This window comes from Erpetoichthys calabaricus, chromosome 1 (assembly GCF_900747795.2).
Source record: "Erpetoichthys calabaricus chromosome 1, fErpCal1.3, whole genome shotgun sequence".
In the NCBI taxonomy this organism is placed as follows: domain Eukaryota; kingdom Metazoa; phylum Chordata; class Cladistia; order Polypteriformes; family Polypteridae; genus Erpetoichthys; species Erpetoichthys calabaricus.
In genome coordinates, this window is record NC_041394.2 from 154482645 (window position 1) to 154505483 (window position 22839).

The window sequence follows — 22839 nt, forward strand, 5'->3', positions numbered from 1 at the left end:
TAAGTCTGCAGACTACAGGGCTTCATTATCATAGCAATTATCAGAGCCACGTAAGTGTTTTCGAGTAAATGGGGTTCTAAAGCTGCAAATTCATAGCTCTTATTAACAATGTCACAATTGTGAATTTCCCATTGGGATTAATAAAGTATCTATCTATCTATCTATCTATCTATCTATCTATCTATCTATCTATCTATCTATCTATCTATCTATCTATCTATCTATGATCACGGTGTAAAAATTCTAAAACCAAAAACCCCTTTTGTAAAAGCTCCATAACTGTGCTCTCAACATTTTGTTGAGTTCTTTAATGTAGAATTTCTATAATACTTTTATTATAGATCAGAAAAATTTCAAACAAATCATACATGTGAGGATTTTGTTGCCATGTTTAAATATTAACAAATAACTTTTTTTAGTGATCAGTTATAATCAGTTATTTATGTTTTCTAAAGCTGTATACTTTTTTATTTTTATTAGTCTAACTTGACACATTCTAAAATCTTTATATTAAAATGTAATGTGAAAAAGGTCTGTGCCATGTCTGATTAATAAAAGTGTGTGTGCAATAATATTATTTTAAGATACCTGATTATTGCTAGGTAATTCTACAGTATTTTTGTAAACTGTAAAATTAATTGGTTACTTTATCCATGAACATTCTCTACACAATTGTATCCACATTGATAAAATTATTTTACTCTACAAGAAGGCTGAGCTGTGAAAGTTTCCTTAACCTTACAATAAGGAGCATGGGAAATGGTTGTTTTTTCTAAGACAGAAATGCATTACTAACATACTGCAGTTTTTGTTCACTCTTATAAAAACCTGGAAATCACTCCTCTGGCTTTGTGAGACGCTAAGATTATAATTGCCCCTGCAATTGGTAACGGCCCTTTTGACCCATCGACATGAGCAAGCAGCTCAAGCAAAACAAAAGGACCAGATACATTTCAAAGAGTTATAATAAAGCTTGGATCTTATTTCATCCTCTAACAAACAAAAGAAGATTAAATAATCAATAGTAGCAGAGCTAAAACATAAAGCAATACTTCTGCCACATGTTAAATAGGTAACTGATATTTCAGTATTTTCTGTCTGGACAATGTCAACAGTTAGCTTGGATTCCAAAAAGCTTGTTTTATTCGCTACTTAGTTCCAAAAAGAACTTCAGTTCTCTTTCCCACCAAATAATAATATAGTAAATCACCAGAAGACATTCTTTTCATGCTACCATTAACTTTTTTTCTAAATTACTGTCTTTTGTTAAAGAAGTACAAACTGAAAACATTTAGGGTAAAATACGATTGCTACTACATGCCAAATAGAATGGCCTGATTACATTTGTTGCATCTCAACAACAATTTCTGAGCCACAGCTGTGTGTTAAGAAGCTGTAAAATTAAACACTACAAAGTACTGTGTGTCTGCCTGCAAGACTCTTAACAATGAGTGACCACTTGACTTTATGGAGCTCATTCTCTGGAACTCTTACACTGAGTGATGCTTTTTCATTTGCGGCATTCCAGTCCAAAACAAAGACCACCATTTTGTCTGTTTCACTCACATCAATAGATGTTGTTTCAGCTTTAAAATTATATATATCTTTTCTTTACAAATATCTGCACTAATTTTTGTTTTCCGATGCATATAGTAAACTGCCTTTTTATTTCTCAATCCCTCACGTTGTTATTTACCTATATTTAATCTCTCAGAGCAAGAATAAAATTAGTTTAAATAACAATTTAAAAACAACAACACCCATCTATGAATTTTATATTCAATTAGTCCGCACATGCAATAAAATAAAGCACTTAACACAAAATGCACTGAAGACTGCAAAGAGATACTCCTATCAATTCAAAAGATCAACAAGATTTTTACCATTAAACGACGATAAGGCAGCATCAAAGAGTGAAGGGAATGAATCTCAGCTTCTAATGAGTTGGGTCTTCACAGTTGGATCTTCACAGAGTGCTTCTGAATGCAGAGACTGAAACAGACAACCAGGAGATTGGCTGTGAACAGCACCTCAAATGCTCAACTAAGAAACAAAAAAAAGAGGTCCCTTCTTGGAGAGAGCATACTGAACTAAGTGCAGAAATTTGAAATATATAAAATAAGATGGGCTATATGTACCTACTCTTTCTCAAACCAACACCTTTCCAATTTATATCATTCATTTTGATCTTTCAGACTTCAGTTTCTCACTCACTTTCTTTAGTTGTCAGCCTTCCTGTCCTCTGAGCTCATGTCTCAAGTCTTCCATGCAGCTGAACTTCCCGAGTTGTCAAAAGAAAAAACACAGTGTTCAATAATATTTGTCTTTTCAAGGTACTGGGAGTAGTTGGCATCTACGTGGGCCAAAATTCAATATATGTGAATCAAATTATTTTTATATAGCTTATATTACCGTACATCTTTACCCATGTAATATACTGTACTTAAAATACAAACTCCGTATGAAAAATACAAATACACAGCACATTCAAGGTTTATTAATTAAAATTATATAGTTTATGAATTAGCCTTGATAACACATGCATACTTTTTTTCATTAGAATCACAATTTAAAAGAAGAGTTCTTAAAGCACTTTATTCAGATGCACATATTGAGGACTGTATAAACTGTGTCCTTGTGCTTTGTTTTTTACATTAATAGGCCAGTCAGTATTGCAATTTATATGTAACACAGATAAGAACATTTTTTACTCAACAGAAGTAAATATACTATAGGCATCTTTACAAGTTTAATTTCAAGCAAAGCTGGCAAATACTTTCACTCCCAAAAATACAAAATGCCAAAAATGTATATTTTATTTTTTCCTTCTAATAAATAAATACAGAGTATTTTCCTCCTTCCTACTAGCAACTAGTGCCTAAGAGATTTGAAGACATTACCCCTTTGACAAGATACAAGCGTCTTACTTAAATTTCCATTGCCAAAACCACACCTGTCTACATCTGGCATAATTAATAGAATAATTTTTGATGATAATAATAACATCTCACAATCTCCATAATCACATTTCACATTTACAGAACTAGTCAAAGGCAGACATGCCTGAAATCACTTATTCAGTTGATGTTATACATTGTAAAGTTGTTATTCAGCGTGTCCCATCATAACATCCCTGAGTAGGATTATCTTTTAAATGAGAAGTCCACAGGACCAGGTAACCAAAACCACAATATGCACTTGTTTTGATAACATAAAACGCTGGACTGGAGACATAATATCCTCTTGACTATAATGCACTTGGGATATTCTTATCAAGCAATCCACTATAAATTATGTCTCAGGCTCTAGTATACTAGTCCACATTTCCAATGACATGCAGTCTCTAATGGGGTTACTACCGCTAAACAGTCCACAATGTCTATTTACAGAATTATTCTTACACATAGGAGGAACACAGTGATTAAATGAAGATTCTAGGTTCACTAACAGGTAGCCCTGCTAATATATGGTCATTTCAATCAATGATCAGCAAAAGATGATCATGTAGCTTTTAGTACCTCCTCTCAAATCATAAGATGTTTCACATTTTCTTCTTTCTAAGCTTGAAAAACAATAGCAGTACTGCTTTCACTAATCATGGATTTCAAGCAATTTACACTGAATTAAATACTGTTGTTTTTGGGCAAAAAATGAATAATAAAATTGGACCATCCTTCACATTTACCAAATGTGCATCTAGTTATTATGGAGTATACATTTACTTCATGTTTTTAGAGTGGTATGGTTGTACAGTAATTAGCACTGATGCCTCACACTTTCAAAAGGCAGAGTTTTAATCCCAACCCAATCTCTGGCTGTGTGGACTTTGCACATTGCTTCTGTGTCTCTGTTTTTTTTTTGTTTTTTTCCAGGTACTCCACTTTCCCCCTATATCCCAAGGGTGTGTACAGCAGGATGAGTAGTCACTTTAAATTGACCTGGAATGATAAAGTGTGGACATATATGATGTATAGAAGTATGTCTTGCTATAAACTTGCTTCCAGTTCAGGACTGGATGTGATAATAGACTGCAGTCATCTGAACTGGAGCACTGAAGTGAGTTCAAAAACATATGGACGGATGGAAATTACTTTGTAAGCAATGATGCAACTGCCTAATCATTTTCTCCTTGCCTGAAATTTTATAAATTCTTTGATCTATTACTAAATTAAATTAAATTAAATTAAATTACTATCGTGGGCTGCATCAGGAGTGGACAGGAGGAGGAGTATAGGAACCTCATCAAGGACTTTGTTAAATGGTGTGACTCAAACCACCTACACCTGAACACCAGCAAAACCAAGGAGCTGGTGGTGGATTTTAGGAGGCTCAGGTCCCTCATGGACCCCGTGATCATCAGAGGTGACTGTGTGCAGAGGGTACAGACCTATAAATACCTGGGAGTACAGCTGGATGATAAATTGGACTGGATTGCCAATACTGATTCTCTGTGCAAGACAGGACAGAGCCGGCTATACTCCCTTAGAAGACTGGTGTCCTTCAACATCTGCAATAAGATGCTGCAGATGTTCTATCAGACGGTTGTGGCGAGCGCCCTCTTCTATGCGGTGGTGTGCTGGGGAGACAGCATAAAGAAGAAGGACACCTCACACCTGGACAAACTGGTGAGGAAAGCAGGCTCTATTGTAGGCACGGAGCTGGACAGTTTGACATCCATGGCAGAGCGACGGGCGCTCAGCAGGCTCCTATCGATTATAGAGAATCCAATGCATCCACTAAACAGTGTCATCTCCAGACAGAGGAGCAGCTTCAGCGACAGACTGCTGTCACTGTCCTGCTCCTCTGACAGACTAAGGAGATCGTTCTTCCCCCAAACTATGCAACTCTTCAGTTCCACCCAGGGGGGTAAACGTTAACATTATTCAAAGTTATTGTGTGTTTTTACCTGCATTTTTATTACTCTTTAATTTAATATTGTTTTTTGTATCAGTATGCTGCTGCTGAAGTATGTGAATTTCCCCTTGGGATTAATAAAGTATCTATCTATCTATCTATCTATCTATCTATCTATCTATCTATCTATCTATCTATCTATCTATCTATCTATCTATCTATCTATCTATCTATCTATCTATCTATCTAAATTAAATGATAAAACTACTCTAAACAGGAACAGTTTATCCAGATACTACTCAATAATTCAATGTACTAAAAATATTTCAGTTAAATAAATTTTGATAAACTTCATTATCAGAATCTTTACACTGTTTACTGCCCAAGCACTGTTTTGTACTATGCAAGTTATTACAGCAAAGCATGAAAAATGCTTTTACTTTATTATTTTTTTAAACACGTGTAATATATTAATTCACTGCTGATTTCTGAAATTCAGTTACTACATGAAGACACCTATTTGTACATCAACTTTCGAAAACTATTTTCTTCATTCAAGGGTTCCATGGAGCCCAAGCCTATCCTGGAAACACCAGGTGCAAGGCAAAAAAAAAGTTGCAAATGGCGGCACCAGTCCAATACAGACCATAATAATGTATGCATATTCACTCTTATTGAACCAGGTCAAATTGCCAGTCATCATAACAAAATCATCTTTGGGATGTGCAAGAAAACTGTAGTAACCTCTAGGTGGCACAGAAATTGCACAGTGATGTTTGCTCTGGAACTGTGAGGCAGTGTGCTAACTACTGCACCCCTGTGATGTCCCTCTCAAGTTTTAAATATATATTGTGCACTTATTTGTTAACACCAGTGATTATATTGTCTAAATGACATCCTAAAGTCTTTATTTTTAAAATTACGACTAAGGTCATATGTGCTAGCATCCATCCAATGTTTGCTCATTTCCATGCTTGATGTTAACAGACAACAAGAAGTACTCTGCTATCCTCAGGTGCATTTCAAACACATTTGTAATAAGATGCTCCACAGCTGGTTACTAAGTCACTATATGAATTCTAAAGCCTTGTCATTGTTAGTATAATCTTTAACGCAACTGTATTGTAGTGAAAATTGCTGCATTTTGCAGTTTATTAAGTAAGACTTGTAATACTTTAATTTGTGTGAGAAATATACAACTATTTAGATATAATGCAGCTTTTAAGATAATAAATTGTATAAACTGAATTGTACAGCTCATAAGTGAAACACAGCATTATTTTTGATTATGTGTATTTAAACATAAGCTTAACAGAGAAATGTTTTTGGAGTGGAAGGATGGGTCAGTGAGCACATGACAGTAAGCTCATAAAAATGACCATCTGTTTTTCAAGAGGAATGGAATATTAGGATGTATGCAAATAGACTGATTGTACAATATTTAAGCTCAGATAAATTAAACAGTGTGTTTGTAAAAGGTGTGAAATAAGTGCCTAGGATTTTTAGTCAACATTATTGCATTTAGCTAAAAGTAGCAACACTGACAAGCAACAAAAGCATTGTAAATTACTGATTTTCACATATCAGTTGATGTAACTATTACTAACTCATGCATAATCATCCACCAAAGCATAATATAAAGGACATGATTTGAAAGCACTTCTTCAACATCCCTGTCAGATTAGCCACTGCAATAGCATCCCAATGTCCACAGGTATCACTACTGGCCTAAGAAGTCAAAGACTGCAACAGTTAAAAGCCAATTAACCAACTGACACAAAGCTTGCTATGTGACAGTGATTTAAATCATTCAAGTTGTATGTTTTCATCCATATTATCTAACATTTGACATTTGCCCGGTATCTTTGTAATTAAATGTAAGTTTAAATTGAAATACAGTTTGGGTATTTGCTCACTGAAACTACCTTTTGGTTTACTATGACACTAGAAATCACCAAGGGGGCAGAGATTTTATAGGATGAGTGATTGAGATACTTATTCTGGTTCTGTAGGATCCTAACCCTGGTCTTAAGAGGTTGACAGGTTCTGTAAGATGAGGAATTTAGATGCTAATGGAGGTCCTTCATGTATAGTAACATAATGGGTAGATCCTGTTCAGGTTCAGCCCTCGCAAAGGTGGAAAACTATTCCAAGATTGGTCCCAACTGTGTGCAGCCAGCTCTTTGTTGATTCCAGTTAAGTACTGTACAGTGTAGTAGTAATACAAAGCTAATATTCTTAAGGACAGTATTTAGCCATTTGTGAGATTCATCTTTTCCACCAATAAAAAAAGAACTTTTGCAGTCTAAAGTAACTTTTGTGGATACTTTGTTAATAACTGCTTCCTTGTATGTGTTATAAGTTTCTTTGCTTGCACCTGACCAAATTCTGCTCCTTGGTTCCTCTGTTCCTCTTCTGGCCTTCACACATTTGAGCGTGTTCTCCTTTGTTGTCCAGCACTGGCCCATCATTTTAGTTAAGTCCACACTAATTTCTCTATTGACTTCTCAGGGAAATTTTTTGAAAAAAGATTCAAGCTTTGAAAATAACACCACTACACGTTAAAAATAATTCAGACAAGATCACTTAAGCAATTTTTCATGGTTACTTATTTTTTACTTTAGCATAAAATTCTGACAGGCTAATATGACAGAGAAAGGAATAACGAGCAAGGTAGATTCTTCAGAGAGGAAACTACTGCAGAAAAAAACAGACCTGATTATCCCATTTAAACCTTGTTTTACTTTACTTTCACAGAACTAGAGGGCTCACCACCCAGGTCTGTGTAACTCTGCCAATGGCAAACTGTGCTTAGCAGCGTGTGGACAGCATGCTGAAGACAACTATGGGCATCATGCTGAGGAAAATGGTAATCTGTCTTCCAAAATCTGCATGTGGGCAAGAAAATGAGGCAACTTGGACAGAAAGTGGAGCATGGGTCACATTCAAACAACAAAAGGAAAGTAGAAGGATACTTTCAAATGTCAAATAACAGAAAATATACAAATATTATTTTAAAAATACACATAAAAAGAGTGAGAAACACAATATAGCAGCTACAGTAGTAGTAGAAGTAGTAGTAGTATTAGTAAGAAGGAGATGTATTGCATATGCCATACCTTTTAATCATAGTAATGCCAGGAAATATACATTGTAGAGCATTGTAAGAAGGACAAGGAAGATGCATTGTGGTGTTATTGTGTTATCTCTAACACTGTTTTCTGAACCATTAATCAGAACTGGAAATTACAATATCCAGAATAGTTCAAGTTAATATGATGTGTCATTAATTCGTTTGTTTTTTTTTTTGTTTCCAGAATAATTTTAACAATTCTTTTAATTTTGGGTTTACTTTTTTCTTAGTTTATTGACACCATACTACAATTAAATATTTTTGAAGGTGCTGACATTCTGGGATTTATTTTCATGGCTGTAGCCATGTTGTTTGTAGAAACAGTGCTCTTTGTCAGTCATGTGGTTGCTAGTGTCACTATGCAAGATGTTATCATGGAAAACTTATTTAAGATGGCAGTGCACGGTACTCAACAGCCAGGCTTTTGGGTAAATACTGAAAACTACACGCTTTGTTTACAAAGTACTTTGGTTAGGGAAAAGTTTTGTTGTTCTATTTTAGTATTCGTGTTTAGCCTTTTGAACTAAGAATTTTGGCCTGCGTTTGTAACTTGACAATCATGTTAGTCAACATGTCTGATATTTGAACTTTACCCTTTTCTTGACGATTCTTTCTGGTTAGTTGCCACAGTTATAGTTCATTCATTTCCTGGCCATTTGCTTAATTCACAAGCATTTCACCCCATGTTCATATTATTATGATGCTGTTCATATGGGTAAGCCATCCATTTAAGTCCAGTCCAGAAGTATAATGTCAAAAAGCATATGCCGGATGAAGGACCTAGGTGATCCATAGACTTGCAGTAGTTTGGACACACCATTAAATGCCAAAGAGTGTGAGAACATCTAAGGATCGACATGATACACTGATCAGTAACAATTACAATAATAAATTAAACTACAGTACACTCTTAAAAATAATGGTTGTTTATTGGCAATCTGGATTTAGCCATGTTATTCTGTGCAGCGAGAGTGTATTTAAAATCATGAACTATTGGTATTTTACAAATCTGTTACCATCTAGTCATGGTTATTTACTGAATGGAGCCTGTTATGGATTTAAATAAATAAAAGTTCTTTCTGGAATCTTCATATGGATGGATCTTTTTTGCGAACCAGAAATGATTCACTTTGAAAAACCACATTGGCACCTTTATTTTTAACTGTGTAGGTGGCAGATCCTCCAAACTCTGGAATGATTTACCTAGCAATATACCATACAAGTGTCAAGATCTAAATTAACATTGAAGGCTCATTTTTTAAGTACTGTATTGAGTATGTTTGCTAAAGCTGCTGTTAAGGATGTTCATATTGCATTATTGGCAGTCCATTATTATAATACATTTATGCTAACAAATTGTGATTGATTATTACTAGGCCTACTCCAATTTTTTTCATATTCTTGATATTCTGTGAAAAAACTGGACATCTCTGCTATTTTCACCACATTTCCTCATCTGTCATGCAAGTGAACCAGAATAGAAAGAGACAATAGAATTGCAGGGAATAGACTATGGTGTGATTACAAGACATTCTCACTTTGACTTTCCCCAAAAGGTGTATGACCCTCAAAGTCTAAATCAAATGATTTTTTTATAATCTTTTTTTAGGTTAGATTAATTGTTCCTTTTTCACTTAATCTAACATTATGATTTTAGGGGACATCAGAATTTAAAAGACAGTTAAGAACTTCAAGTATACATTATTGTCTACATGCATATATTTAATATATATTTCTATGTACAAGCTTCCCCCAAGTTATGCCCAATTGCTTTATGAAAATTTGGGCATAGTCATGTAATACCCTTTTCTTATGAACAAAAACAAAGCTTAATAGTTATAAGCACCATGTTTAAGATGATTTTCAAGCACACACCACTGACAACAGTCCTTCTCACTGACAAGTTCAGTGAACTTGTGATGTGTGTGGCTAACATCTGGCTAGTGTTTGGCTACTCACAATTTCATCTTACATTATCTCAAGCATCATAACTCCAAAAGTGAAAAACATTGCAAGAAAGATAACATACAACACAGGAATCAGGCTTGGACAGGGTGGCAGTCCTTTGAAGGTTTCACACTCATACAGGACCACTGTTGAATAAACAGTTACCTAATATTTAAGTATTTAGGTATGCAGAAGGAAGATCCATGCTAATATAATTAGAACTTTCAAGCCCAACACAGACAATGAACAGGCACAGTATTGAAGCGCAGGGCAATGGGTCTGCCAGGCACCAGCACTAATTGTTCACCTGTAATACTAGCCATTGTATCACAGTGCCCCCCCCAAAACTATGACACAATACATAAAGTTTATCTATCCTGTCAAAGTAGCTAGAAACTATGTGTGGTCTTCTGGTCTGGGAGTAGAAATCAAAGCTTTAACGAAATCTTTTTACATTCTTACACTGCAGCTGTAACAAAGAATAGCTAATGCAGTGCAGTTAAAGTATAAAGCATAAGCAAAACATTTTAGTATTGTATTCAATATGAAAGATACAACATAAAATATTTTGGTATATTTTATACACCAATTTTTATTAAAGCCATAAAGTGTTGTTCAAGAGTGATAATAAAAAAGGCAAAGCAAATTGCTGCCCATGTTGGTCTAATATTTTGCGTCGAAGTCAGAAAAAGCCAGCTTTACTGTGATGGAAATCACATATATTTTAAACCGCAAAATTATAACAGACACATTTGTTCAAGCAGACAAAGCCTACAGTTTCACAACCACAGCAACTGGTTTAAAAAAAACTAGATTATACATATTGCAGAGACAATAGTCTGCAGTACTGTTTTCATTAAAAAACTGGTAAGTTGTGTCAGATGACAATGTTGTGTGTATTTACATTTTTTTGACAAAACAGAAAGGCAAAATGAAGAAAATTTGACAACTCTCACACAGCTACATGAAAGTGTGTGTGCTTACGTGTATGCACTGATGCTCCAGGGGTCAATTCCTTGTATTGTCATGACTTCCCAGGCTTGGCAGCCCAACTAGTTACTTTCTGAATATCTAGAATACAATCCCATTAGGTGAAAGCAGGAGTAATGACACATAAGAAAGAAAACTAGGCTTCAGTGAAAACAGAGTTTAATCCAGAAGCTCTAGGTGGCTTTGGTATGTACATTTCATTTATGTATTTATTAAAAGAAAAATACATCTCCCTCTATTCTATAATGGAGAGATAATCCTTCTTTGTAAGGGCTCATCAAAGCATCCCTGCATGGTGGTTTTACACATTTTGCCCACAATGAAATCCTTCTATTTGTTTTATTCACATGCCCAAAGCTGAGAAAGGACATCTTTCTGGAAATGAATTTAAAGTCACCAACAGAAGTGGCATTGATTCACCTGCAAGCATTTTAAATGAGTAAGATGTGAAAAAAGCATGAAACTCATTTAAACATGTATTTATATTCTTTATATGCAGACATTACAAATCGTTCTATTAAAGCAATCCAACCAGTTTCATATTTAAAGAAAATTCATATTCTGAACAACCTTATTCTATTTTAGAATGGCAAAGAGCCAGAACACCAAGTGCAAGAATTCCATCACAGGGCATACTTGCATTTGTTCACTGTACTACAGTTTAGTGTTCTTAGGGACGTGGGCGGAAACTGGAAAAACTCATACAACTGCAGGAACAATGTAATATCTTCACAGAAAGAATAACCAAGCCAGAATTTATAACTAGTTTCTTGTCATTTTTCCGTGCTGTCCCTTATTAAAACATGATAAATATTTTTTTCCAAGTATTCTTTACTTTATAAATTCCAGCCTAAGATAATTATTTGGTATATATTACTGATAAGCATCTAAAAAGGACAGACAAGTAAGAATTGTGTGACATAAGATGAAACAATATATATATGTTGGCACAAAGATTAAATGGTACATGTCCATATCATATAATAATAGTGATACAATAAATGATAACAAGTGGATGAAAATGCAAAACAGTGTAACACTTTAAAAATTAATTTAACATTCAGTATTGCAGTGTTGTAAGCAACTCATTTGTTACATGCACTTCCAAAGCAGAATGAAACTATACAATAATGTAGTATGCTCAAAGAATTATAATGCTCCGTTATTTGTATTCATATTTTAACACTTGTTTATTTAGCATTTGTATATATATATATATATATATATAAAGGTATTTAGACTGTCCCAGAAAATGCATTGGTGGAACAGTGGATTGGTCAGATCATTACACCTGTTTCACTGTTGGACCAGAAACTCTTGTCCATCAGCCCCCAACACCTGTTTGTCTCCATAAGTTAAACCAGCATCCAAAAACTGCTAAGCACTAACTTTCTCAAATGTGTTTTATCTTTCTGTTACCTATTTTCAGGTAAGGATTAGGCAATCTGCAAAGGCTGGAAAATAAAAATAACCCACTTTTAAGGTAATGTATGCCCTCTATGAAATACCAGTATTAAATAAAATAAATACATTTGTCTATCTCACATTTCTAATATTGTCCATACCCAAAAGCGCTATATAAATGTAATGAATTAATTAATTAATTAATTAATACACAATTACATTTTTTTCTAATTGTGAGCAACAAGTTGACACTACTGCAACTACTACTATTATGAAGTAATATCCATTGGTACAAAGACCACCTTGGGGTGCAGCAGACACTTTAATACAAAGTGAACCGAAAAACTAAACTGCTACTGTGTCTAGTTCACTTATATTATTGGAGTCAGTTTCTTTACAACTGGTAAAAATATATCTGTAGAATACATTTAAGGAAAAAAGTGTTTAAATTTACTTTAATATATATTTTGGAAAAACTTGATAATGTATATTTCTGAAATTGTATAAAAATTAATTTACAAGGCAATTCATATCAATTTTCTAAATTACTATTTGGAAGTATTAGTACAGAGACGATACAAATAGGGCAATTACATGTCCATCTTTAAAACAAAGGCCTGTACTTGTTTCTGGGGAAAGTAAGAAGAGAATCGAGAACACTATTAAACTTTTAGTTTAGAGATCAACATGTTTAAATGAAAATGCAGTACTCATTGGGGTAAAAACATGAAAAAAACTCCATAAAGTATGCCAAAGCACAAACTGTAACTCCATATATTTGTGGAAAAAGCAATATACCCTTTGGTAATAGATGAACAACTCTATCACACCTATTTACAAAGAAGGTAAAATGTATACAGTTAAGAATGGATATTTAAAGCCATTCCTTCTGTACACAGCATTTTAAGCAAAGGTAAACTGTATTTGGAATCATAGCTTACAATTTTCTTTTATGTCGATTTTCATAACCTCCTACATTTGCAGGCACCAGAATTTACTAGGATTCATATACTGTACAGGTGAAAAGATAACCACTGTCCCACATCCATTTATCTTGTGAACCAAAAAAGGGCAATGAGGAGGTAGAACAGCACTGTGCAGAAGGTTGAGGGATGACAGCCCATCAAAGGGCACAATCATTAACACACCAAGGACCCTGAACCCAAAATCCTGGAGCTGTGAGGCAACAGCAGTGAGCACAACTCCACTGAACTGGCCACATCCCAAGAGTACCAACCAAAAATAGTTTCTATGGTGTGCAGAGACCCTAGGAGCCACTAGAAGGAACTAAACCTGAACCCAGGAGTGATTCAGTGTAGTGGTTTCTCCAAAGAGGAGTCAAAACATGTCTAGACCTGAAGATAACAGTTTGTGTCAAATGTTGAATGGCTGATATATAGAAAGGCCAGTGTTCAGGTGGGTATGTAGTCGAGCAACCTCACCAAATAAACTAGGTGCAAATGCCATTTAGGTGCGCACAGAGAAAATATAGGGCATTTGTTTTTCTATTATTGCTTCTTTGTGTTCTTGGTCTACATTCATATCGCTTGCTTTAGTTTATGTCATATTAATAAAAATTCACCTGTTGTTACATTTTTGCTTTCTTGGTATTATTTTGAATGTGGAAGTCCACCATGAAGGCCTCATCATGCTCACAAGCAGAATAAATCCATTCCTGAATGACCCTTCTTGTTTTATTGATTTTTCATTAAATTTATCTTTGGATATCTAAATGTAAAGTTTTTGCAACTTATTAAGAATATTATAATGAAAAATTTGTTTAACTAATACCCAGAGTGGGTTACAATAAGAGGGTGAATCTTTATCTTATGCATGTAATATAATGAGCTATTTGTGGTGTACAAACATTAATAAGGGAGACATGATGGCACAGTGATAGTGCTGTTGCTTCAAAACAAGGAGACTGCGGTTCAAATCCCCATGGAGTTTGCATGCTCTCCTCATGTCTGAATGGGTTTCCTTTGGGTGCTCCAGTTTGCTCTCCCTGTCAAAAGAGATGAAGGTTAGGGGGACGTAGGACTTTGATATATGTGTGTGTGTGAGACCGTGTGCGTGCGTGCGTGTGTGTGTGTGTGTGCGTGTGTGTTTACTCTGTGATACACTAGCACCCTGTCTACAGATTGTATCTGCCTTGCTTCTGATCCTTGCTAGGATAGGCTCCAAACAGCTACACTCTGGATGAGAGGGTTTAGAAAATGGATAGATGGAAGCATTAATAAATAAAAAAATTTTCTGTAACATTAAAAGAGTGTTTATGAAATGCATACCATGCCATATAATTTTCTAAGCCCACTAAAACCTGAGTTGGGTTGTGGAAGCCTATCCCAGCAAGCACAGGTTAGGAACAATCCCTTGACAGGGCAGTAGTCTGTCATAGCATAAACACATTCACATACCAGGGCTAATTTAGCAATGCCAATCCACTTAACCTGCATGTCTTTGAACTGTGGGAGGAAACCCAAGCAAACACTGGGAGAATATGCATATTCCATGCTGGGAGGACCCAGGATACAAGCCCTGGGCTCCTCACTTAGAGGCAAAAACAAAACCACCATAACACAGTGCTGCCCTTGAAATACACAATGTATAAAAAATTTACTAAGTTATAAAAAAATTATACAGAAAAAAGTCAATTTTTACAGTGCCATTCATTAAAGTAATCATAATAATGCTACCATCCATCCATTATCCAACCCGCCATATCCTAACTACAGGGTCACGGGGGTCTGCTGGAGCCAATCCCAGCCAACACAGGGCACAAAGCAGGAAACAAACCCCGGGCAGGGCGCCAGCCCACTGCAGGGCACACACACCCACACACCAAGCACACACTAGGGACAATTTAGGATCGCCAATGCACCTAACCTGCATGCCTTTGGACTGTGGGAGGAAACCGGAGTACCCGGAGGAAACCCACGCAGACACGGGTAGAACATGCAAACTCCATAATGCTACCAATATATCTGATTTACTGATATACACTTTTAACATACAATAATTAAACTTTAGCAGTATGAAACATAAAAATAGATATTTATAAAGCCTTTACTGTAAATAATGTTTACTATTAAATTACCTATAATACATAAAATTATTTGCAAATATATTTTTAATATTGAATTATGTGAATTAAAATTCCTGGCCTGGCATAAAACATTGTGTTGTTTTTATCTGTCTCTGTGGAGGTTGCCAATTTGGTCTGGGTCACAGTCTGACTAGTATGAATGATATTGTAGTTTTCTTATATAAATCAAGCAATATATTACAGAGCAACAATAGAAAAAATTGTCCCAATAACTTTCTAAAATTGAATTTAAAAGTTTTAATTGGCTGGAGAGAGGCTTGGTGGTTAGCACTGCTGATTCATAAATCATACATCTTGAGTCAAAAATCAGAGCCTGGTAAATGCCGGTGAGGAGTTTACATCTTCTCGTTATGTCTGTGTGTGTTTTCCTTCTGTATGCCCAAAGATATGAAGTCAGGTTTGCTTGGTGTAGGTATGTGTAAGAAGTCTCTGTGATTGAATGGTGTCCTGTGCAGGTCTCTTTACAGCTTTTTACCTGTGGCCCCAAACTAGATTTAATGGGTTTGAAAATGTTATGCTATGAATTGCAGGTACAAATATTTTCATGTTTAAAAAACTGCCATTAAATCATATATACAAAGTATATTGAAATTTTTACTTTGCATGTCTGACAAACATACAACATGCCACCACCCTCCATTGCCAGGATAAATAAAAATGAATTAAAATACACAACTAGCTTCATTTTATTTAATAGTTTTTACACACAGGTAAAACAAATAGTTCAACATTTACACAGTCTGTCAGCTTATAAACTGACTGACCGTAATATGCACACATTTTGAACAAAAAATGATAAATGGAAAAAAGTTAGATTGCTCATTTTAAGACCAAATATTTACATGAGAATTAAAAATGAACAATGTATATTATAAAACCCAGTGTTATCAGTAAATCTCACAAATAACTGCCTTGCTAACTCATGGCAGTTAATTCCAATTTCTAAATGTTATACTATAATACATTCTTTAAGACAAATTGTTGTTCATCTGAAAATTGCAAAATTATGTGCAGTTGGTCCATGGTATTTATATACATGTCATTTACTATTACTTGATTTTCCCTATTTAACAAACCATTTCAACTTTCTGAGTGAGCTTTCGTTTTTTGTTTAGAAAGGACATTCAAGAAACAACACTAGAGTAACAACAGACTTGACCAGATCATATTAATGTGTATCCATTTCATGTGATTATTATGTTACAAAATAATTGCACAGTTTTAATCATGGCATTGTCTGAGCTGCTAAAGCAGTGATGCATAAGGCATATATGCTTGCTATGAAAGTCGCCTTTAATAAAGGCATCTGCTAAATAAATAACATCAAAAACAAAAATTAGCTTACCCGGTGTGCTCCTTAACACTGTTTCAGTGCTTCCCTTAACTTGAAAACTACTGCTGTTTTTGAGGACCCCTCCACAGTTCAACAACATGTGAAAGTGCATTATAATTGTGTGCACATGAACGAGTAACCCCACCTGTCTGAGCCCCAATTGGAAATCTCAAATGTTATTAGCTGCCTGGATAAAGGTGTAAGATAAATAAGTAAAGCAAATAAATTAGAAATAAAGTTTTTTTTATTATTATTTTTATTTAATCTTTGATATACAGGCTGGTTGAATGAGCTAGACAGGGTCCCAAAGTGAGTAAATAACGGGACTGAGCCAACAACCTTATGCTAATGGAAGCAGTGTTTAGGCAGCTAGTCAACCTTCCTGTTTTAAAACACACGATAAAAAGAAATATTTTGCTTCTGCATATTATCAATAAATTTCCTGTACCCTATCCCTCTGTTTATTATAGTTTTGTAAGCTTGATTTATAATAAATCATTAATTATATTTCATTGTTTTTTTCTTGGGCGGCACGGTGGCGGAGCGCTGCTGCCTCGCTGTTAGGAGACCCGGGTTCACTTCCTGGGTCCTCCCTGCGTGTTGTTTGCATGTTCTCCCCGTGTGTGCGTGGGTTTCCTCCGGGTACTCCGGTTTCCTCCCACAGTCAAAAGACATGCAGGCTACGTACATTGGCGATTCTAAATTGTCCCTAGTGTGTGCCCTGCGGTGGGCTGGCACCCTGCTTGTGGTTTGTTTCCTGCCTTGCGCCCTGTGTTGGCTGGGATTGGCTCCAGCGGACCCCCGTGACCCTGTAGTTTGGATATAGCAGGTTGGATAATGAATGTTTTTTTTTCTTTTGACAGATTATTTCTTATTTTATGTATATAATTTAGATAATTCAGACTTCTACTTGCGTTTTCTCCCGTTTAAACTGGAATAGTACTTTCCAGTTTTTATCTAATATACATATTTCCACTGGATATTATTGTCAAATCCTTTACTAAAACAATGACTTTGATCAAATCTGAAACGCAGAATAAGCAACAAGCCAGAAAAAAACTTTTCCACCGTAAAGTAATAATATTTTTCTCTAAACATATGCTGTAGATGCTTTTTATTAGGAGGGCAAAACTGAAAGTTCGCTATTCTGCACGTTTTCAAGAAAAAAATTAACTGATTTAACTTTTCTATAAAATAGGCTTGGCGTGATAAAGCGTGTGTTATTTTGGGAAGCACTTCTATAAACTCTTAATTGTAAAACGTTACTGAACATATACACCTGAAACACTAACAAAAAACAGCATAGCTACAGCGGTTATGAACGGGTTAAGGGTAAAGTGAACTGAATTGTAAGAACTTGGTTTCCAGGGGAACTATTCTTACTGTTCCAGCTGAGCTGGAAGAAACCATAAGTAACCCAACGACGGGAGGGGTGATCAGTTCGAGTGGCCCATATATCCCGCATGAAGGAAAATACTCGTTTGAGTATTTCAAGGCAGTAGTATTATAAAATTGCCGTAAATATGTGGTTGATAAAATCTCCACGTCAGACTGTGAATACATCTAAGATCACGGTAGTAGCCATTATCGGTACGCCCCCGTTTCTTCGCAGTGCTAGTTACCCTGCCAAGTCAGTTTGAAAAGATCAGACAAAGGCAGCAGGAAGCCCCTTGGTTTGGCAATGCGTGCGAGTCGAGCGCAAATGAAACCTTTAGCTTTTTTTGTATTTTCAGATATATAGCTGCAAAACAGATCTCGGAGCGAAGACTGTCCCGTCTAGTTTGTTTTCTTTATTTCTTTTACAAATGATATTCCAGAGGAATTTATAAACATGTATGACCGGTTAGATCCCCCGAGAGATCGAGCCGGAGTGCCAGGACTCGGCGAGGATAGTAACGTCTGATCGCCAGAGCTTTTTTTTCGTGGCGGACTGCTGCTGGATTTTGGGAGGATTTTTTTCTAATTTGGATTCCCCACTGCGCAACCCAGGCGGATCACGTGGGAGAAGTGAGATTGATCGAACTGCACAAATATATATGTGCACAGAAATACAAGGATCAGCAAAATAATTTTAGTCTGTTTAAAAAAAAAAAAAAAAAGGACGGAAGGACCCGAGAAAGAGCGGCGGATTGGGGGGATATCTCCAGCGAATCGTTTTTATGTCTGTTTAAAATGGAGACGCACATTTCGTGCTTGTTCCCGGAGATTTTAGCTATGATCTTCAGTTATTTGGACGTAAGGGACAAAGGCAGGGTGGCCCAAGTGTGCGCGGCGTGGAGGGACGCCGCTTATCATAAATCGGTGTGGCGAGGAGTGGAAGCCAAGTTGCACCTCAGGCGGGCCAATCCTTCGCTCTTTCCCAGCTTGCAGGCCCGGGGGATCAGACGGGTGCAGATTCTCAGCTTGAGGCGCAGTCTCAGCTACGTGATCCAGGGGATGCCAAACATTGAGAGCCTCAACCTTAGCGGATGCTACAACTTGACTGACAACGGCCTTGGACACGCTTTTGTGCAAGAGATCCCATCCCTCCGAGTACTCAACCTGAGCCTCTGCAAACAGATCACCGACTCCAGCCTCGGCCGCATCGCCCAGTATCTCAAAAATCTGGAGGTCCTGGAACTCGGTGGCTGTAGCAACATCACCAATACTGGTTTGCTGCTAATCGCGTGGGGCTTGCATCGACTCAAAAGCCTCAATCTGCGGAGTTGTCGACATGTGTCTGATGTGGGCATCGGACACCTGGCAGGCATGACGCGAAGCGCTGCCGAGGGTTGCCTCAACCTGGAATACCTGACCCTGCAGGACTGTCAGAAACTGACGGATCTTTCCCTCAAACACATCTCCAAGGGTCTGGCTAAGCTCAAGGTCCTTAATTTGAGCTTCTGTGGGGGCATCTCGGACGCTGGCATGATCCACCTGTCCCACATGAGCAGCCTGTGGAGCCTGAACCTGCGATCCTGCGACAACATTAGCGACACCGGCATTATGCACCTAGCAATGGGAACACTGCGACTTTCGGGCCTCGACGTTTCTTTCTGCGACAAGATCGGTGACCAGAGCTTGGCCTACATCGCCCAAGGTCTCTACCAGTTGAAGTCGCTTTCCTTGTGCTCCTGTCACATAAGTGACGACGGGATCAATAGGATGGTGAGGCAGATGCACGAGCTGAGGACCCTAAACATCGGCCAGTGCGTGCGGATTACGGACAAAGGGCTGGAGCTGATCGCCGACCACCTTACTCAGCTCACTGGCATAGATCTGTACGGGTGCACCAAAATTACGAAGCGGGGGCTCGAAAGAATAACGCAGCTCCCTTGCCTTAAAGTTTTGAACCTTGGACTCTGGCAGATGACCGAGAGCGAAAAAGTGAGGTGAAATTTAGCAGACAGGCGGGAGGGAAGGAAGTGGGCTGACACACTTTTAAAACAATGGCGACCACTGGGAGAGATCTCTATTTTGGACTTCTTTAAAGTTCCTTTTTAAGTACTTTTTTTATTTTTCAAAAAAGGCAAAGATCTCTTACATTGTAAAGCGCAAATTTCAAAGTAAGGTTAGATTTTTGTGCATTCGTGCCTGTAATTTACCACAAGAAATGGCAGATAAGTTGCAGTATTCAAAAGGAAAATAACCTGTATTTGCTTGTAGCTAAAACATAATCTTTTCTCCCCTCAAATATAAACAAGTCTCGGTGGGGAAAGGAAAAAAAGTGCATTTTAGGCTACCTCGTTTATTTTTTAATTTCAATTGTAATCCCTGCGGTTCCCTTTTTTCGTTTCTTTTTTTTTTTTTTGTTGTTTTAAGACTGACAAATTGTGCCTCGACTGAAACGGAATCCCCTCCCCCATGGCACGGACAGAGCGGTATGAGATCAGAAGTTTTTTATTATTATTTTAATTGATTGCTCGGTTTAAAATGCAGTTTTGTATTTAAACACTGGCCATTTCAAATAGCAAATGAGGGGGGAAGAGTTTATGCAAAGACGGAAAAAAAGCAAAAGAGCGAGACCGTGACAGCGTTGAGTTACAAAGGCTTTTTTGTTTCGCGACAACCGCAAGGCCTCGAAGCCTTTAATTCATGCTTTGAATGATATCGAGGCTGTTCAGCTGTATTTTTTGCTTATGTGAGCAGATTTTATAATTAAAAGCTGTAATTCAAAGCTACATACTTCAAATTGAAGTGATTTTTTGGGGTTTTGTTTTCAGTAAAAAAGGCCCGTTTGCAGTCAGTCGTTTCTTCATCACCGAGTGACTCCATTTGAATTGACGGTTCGAAATCTCGGAGGGAAAATGTTAAAAAAAAAAAAAAAGAGAGAGAGAAACTGGAGAGGAGAACACGAGGAATGGGGGTATTTATCTGGAAGAAGAAATGATTGTTTTTTTTAGAATAACTAGTAAAATGCCTGTCAGGCCTGTGTTACTGTGTTATTGATCTGCAACAGCCAAGTCCTGCTGAAAAGCTACTGTATTGAGTTGTACTGTATGTGAATTTGTAAAGAAAACGCAACAAAAAAGCCAAACAAAAAAAGAAAACAAATTCTTTTTATATTCTTACAGTAAACCTTTAAATCTGATATTTATATAATAAAGACGGGAAATATGAAGTATGTTTTGGAGAAAAAGGTGCCTGCGTTTGGTTTGTTTATCTCCCTTTATGCTCTGTGTCTTTTGTGTGTCCTTTATGGCTAAATATTTCCGGTGATATCCTCCAACTAAAACTTCAGAACATGGAAAGTGAAACTCGACAAACTGAGAAAGTGGAAATCTATGGCGCACTTTGGAATCCAGTTTACAGGGTGAATCTAGGCCACAGCATTTAAATAATTTCAGATCTCCGAAGGTGTGTGTTCCTTTTTATTTTAGCGTTACTCCAGTAATATTAGGTGGGACATTTATTTAAAACAGATTTAATAACCATGACAATGCAGGAAGTTTTACTCAAAACCTTATGTACTGCATAAGTTTTGACTATGGAATCTCACTCTGTGTTCTCATTTACCACCCAGTTTGTTAAACACCAAATATTTTTGCATTTTAAGCAGTTGCAGATTTAAATGTAATCAATTTAATTAGAAGCCATTTATTTGCTGCTAAAATGTTTTTTCATTTACTCACTTGTTACATTTCAGAACCTGTAGGCTTATTTGCTTATTTTAGTTTTAAACAGCTGTATTTAGGATTTGTCTTGTTTTCTTAACTACCCACCAGTTAATAACGAAATACAAATAACATATGAACCACTAGCCCCCCGGTTTGATTTTACAATGCTGAAAATGCTTAATGAAGTATCAGTGTTAATAAAATGCATAGAAATAAATGAGAGAGAAAAGTAAGGACCAAGAAGCTGAAATCTGTTTCAGTCCACAAAACCCATGAATAATAATCATGAACTAGGAAATGCTACAATGCAATTAACATTCTTTTTTAATAAATGAAGACACTAATGAGCCATATAGTTTAATACCAACTTTTTTTTTTATCAGCAAGGCCTGGCTTCTAATTAGGAAACTGGTTGGAACGAAACTTGTGGCCCTCCTGAACCATGGGTTAGCATCCGTAGCTTATAGGAATGAGCTCAAGTCCACAGTGGGCATGAGTTGGTGGATTTCAGAATATTACATTATACTGATAGAAACCTCATCTTAGTAGCATACAGCAGGTAGCTCTCTAGGTTAGTAAAAATTAAGCCTTTGTCTGTAGCCCTGAACTGGATGAATAGGTTAAAAAATGGATGGATTAATCTTTCATTGTTTAGTAGAACAGCTAGTGTGGAAAAGAGCTAAATGATGGTAATGGCTATTCATGGGAGAACTGTTAAGGTGGGATGGAAGTCTCTACAAGAAGAGGTGCTTTTTTTTTTTTTTTTTTGGTGAGGGGGTGAGAGTTTTCTGCTGTACCTAGTGAAAAGTATCCCCTCATCTTATTGTTCCAAAAGTTAAGAAGCCTGGATCCCTTTCTTTTTCACTTCATTGCTTGGCCATGCATATAAAATCTGTGAGACAGAGAGTATCTGGAGAATTTGTGTAGAGTATCTGGAGAATTTGTGTATGTGCGTTTTCCTACACCCGTTCATCTA

General features: G+C 36.6%; 2 protein-coding genes across 5 annotated transcripts in view; one reads left to right on the forward strand and one right to left on the reverse strand.

Annotated features, from left to right (window-relative positions):
- wnt5b (wingless-type MMTV integration site family, member 5b) overlaps positions 1–22839 on the reverse strand; it is a 344662-nt gene that overhangs the window by 177935 nt on the left and 143888 nt on the right. For 2 of the 4 annotated variants that reach the window (XM_051920587.1, XM_028791047.2), the window contains exon 2: positions 1884–1992. The exons of the other annotated variants lie outside the window; for them this stretch is intronic. In XM_051920587.1, coding sequence (XP_051776547.1) covers positions 1884–1907 — 24 coding nt within the window. In that variant the 5' untranslated portion in view covers positions 1908–1992. The remainder of the gene's footprint in view (positions 1–1883; positions 1993–22839) is intronic. 4 annotated transcript variants of the gene reach the window in all.
- LOC114642059 (F-box/LRR-repeat protein 14) lies at positions 18666–21385 on the forward strand. Its single transcript, XM_028791046.2, has one exon. The coding sequence runs from the start codon at positions 18940–18942 to the stop codon at positions 20140–20142; it is 1203 nt and encodes a 400-aa protein (XP_028646879.2). The 5' UTR covers positions 18666–18939; the 3' UTR covers positions 20143–21385.

What these genes read in the sequence shown, in the direction of transcription:
- LOC114642059 (XM_028791046.2), top strand. Translation starts at nt 18,940, where the DNA reads ATGGAGACGCACATTTCGTGCTTGTTCCCGGAGATTTTAGCTATGATC.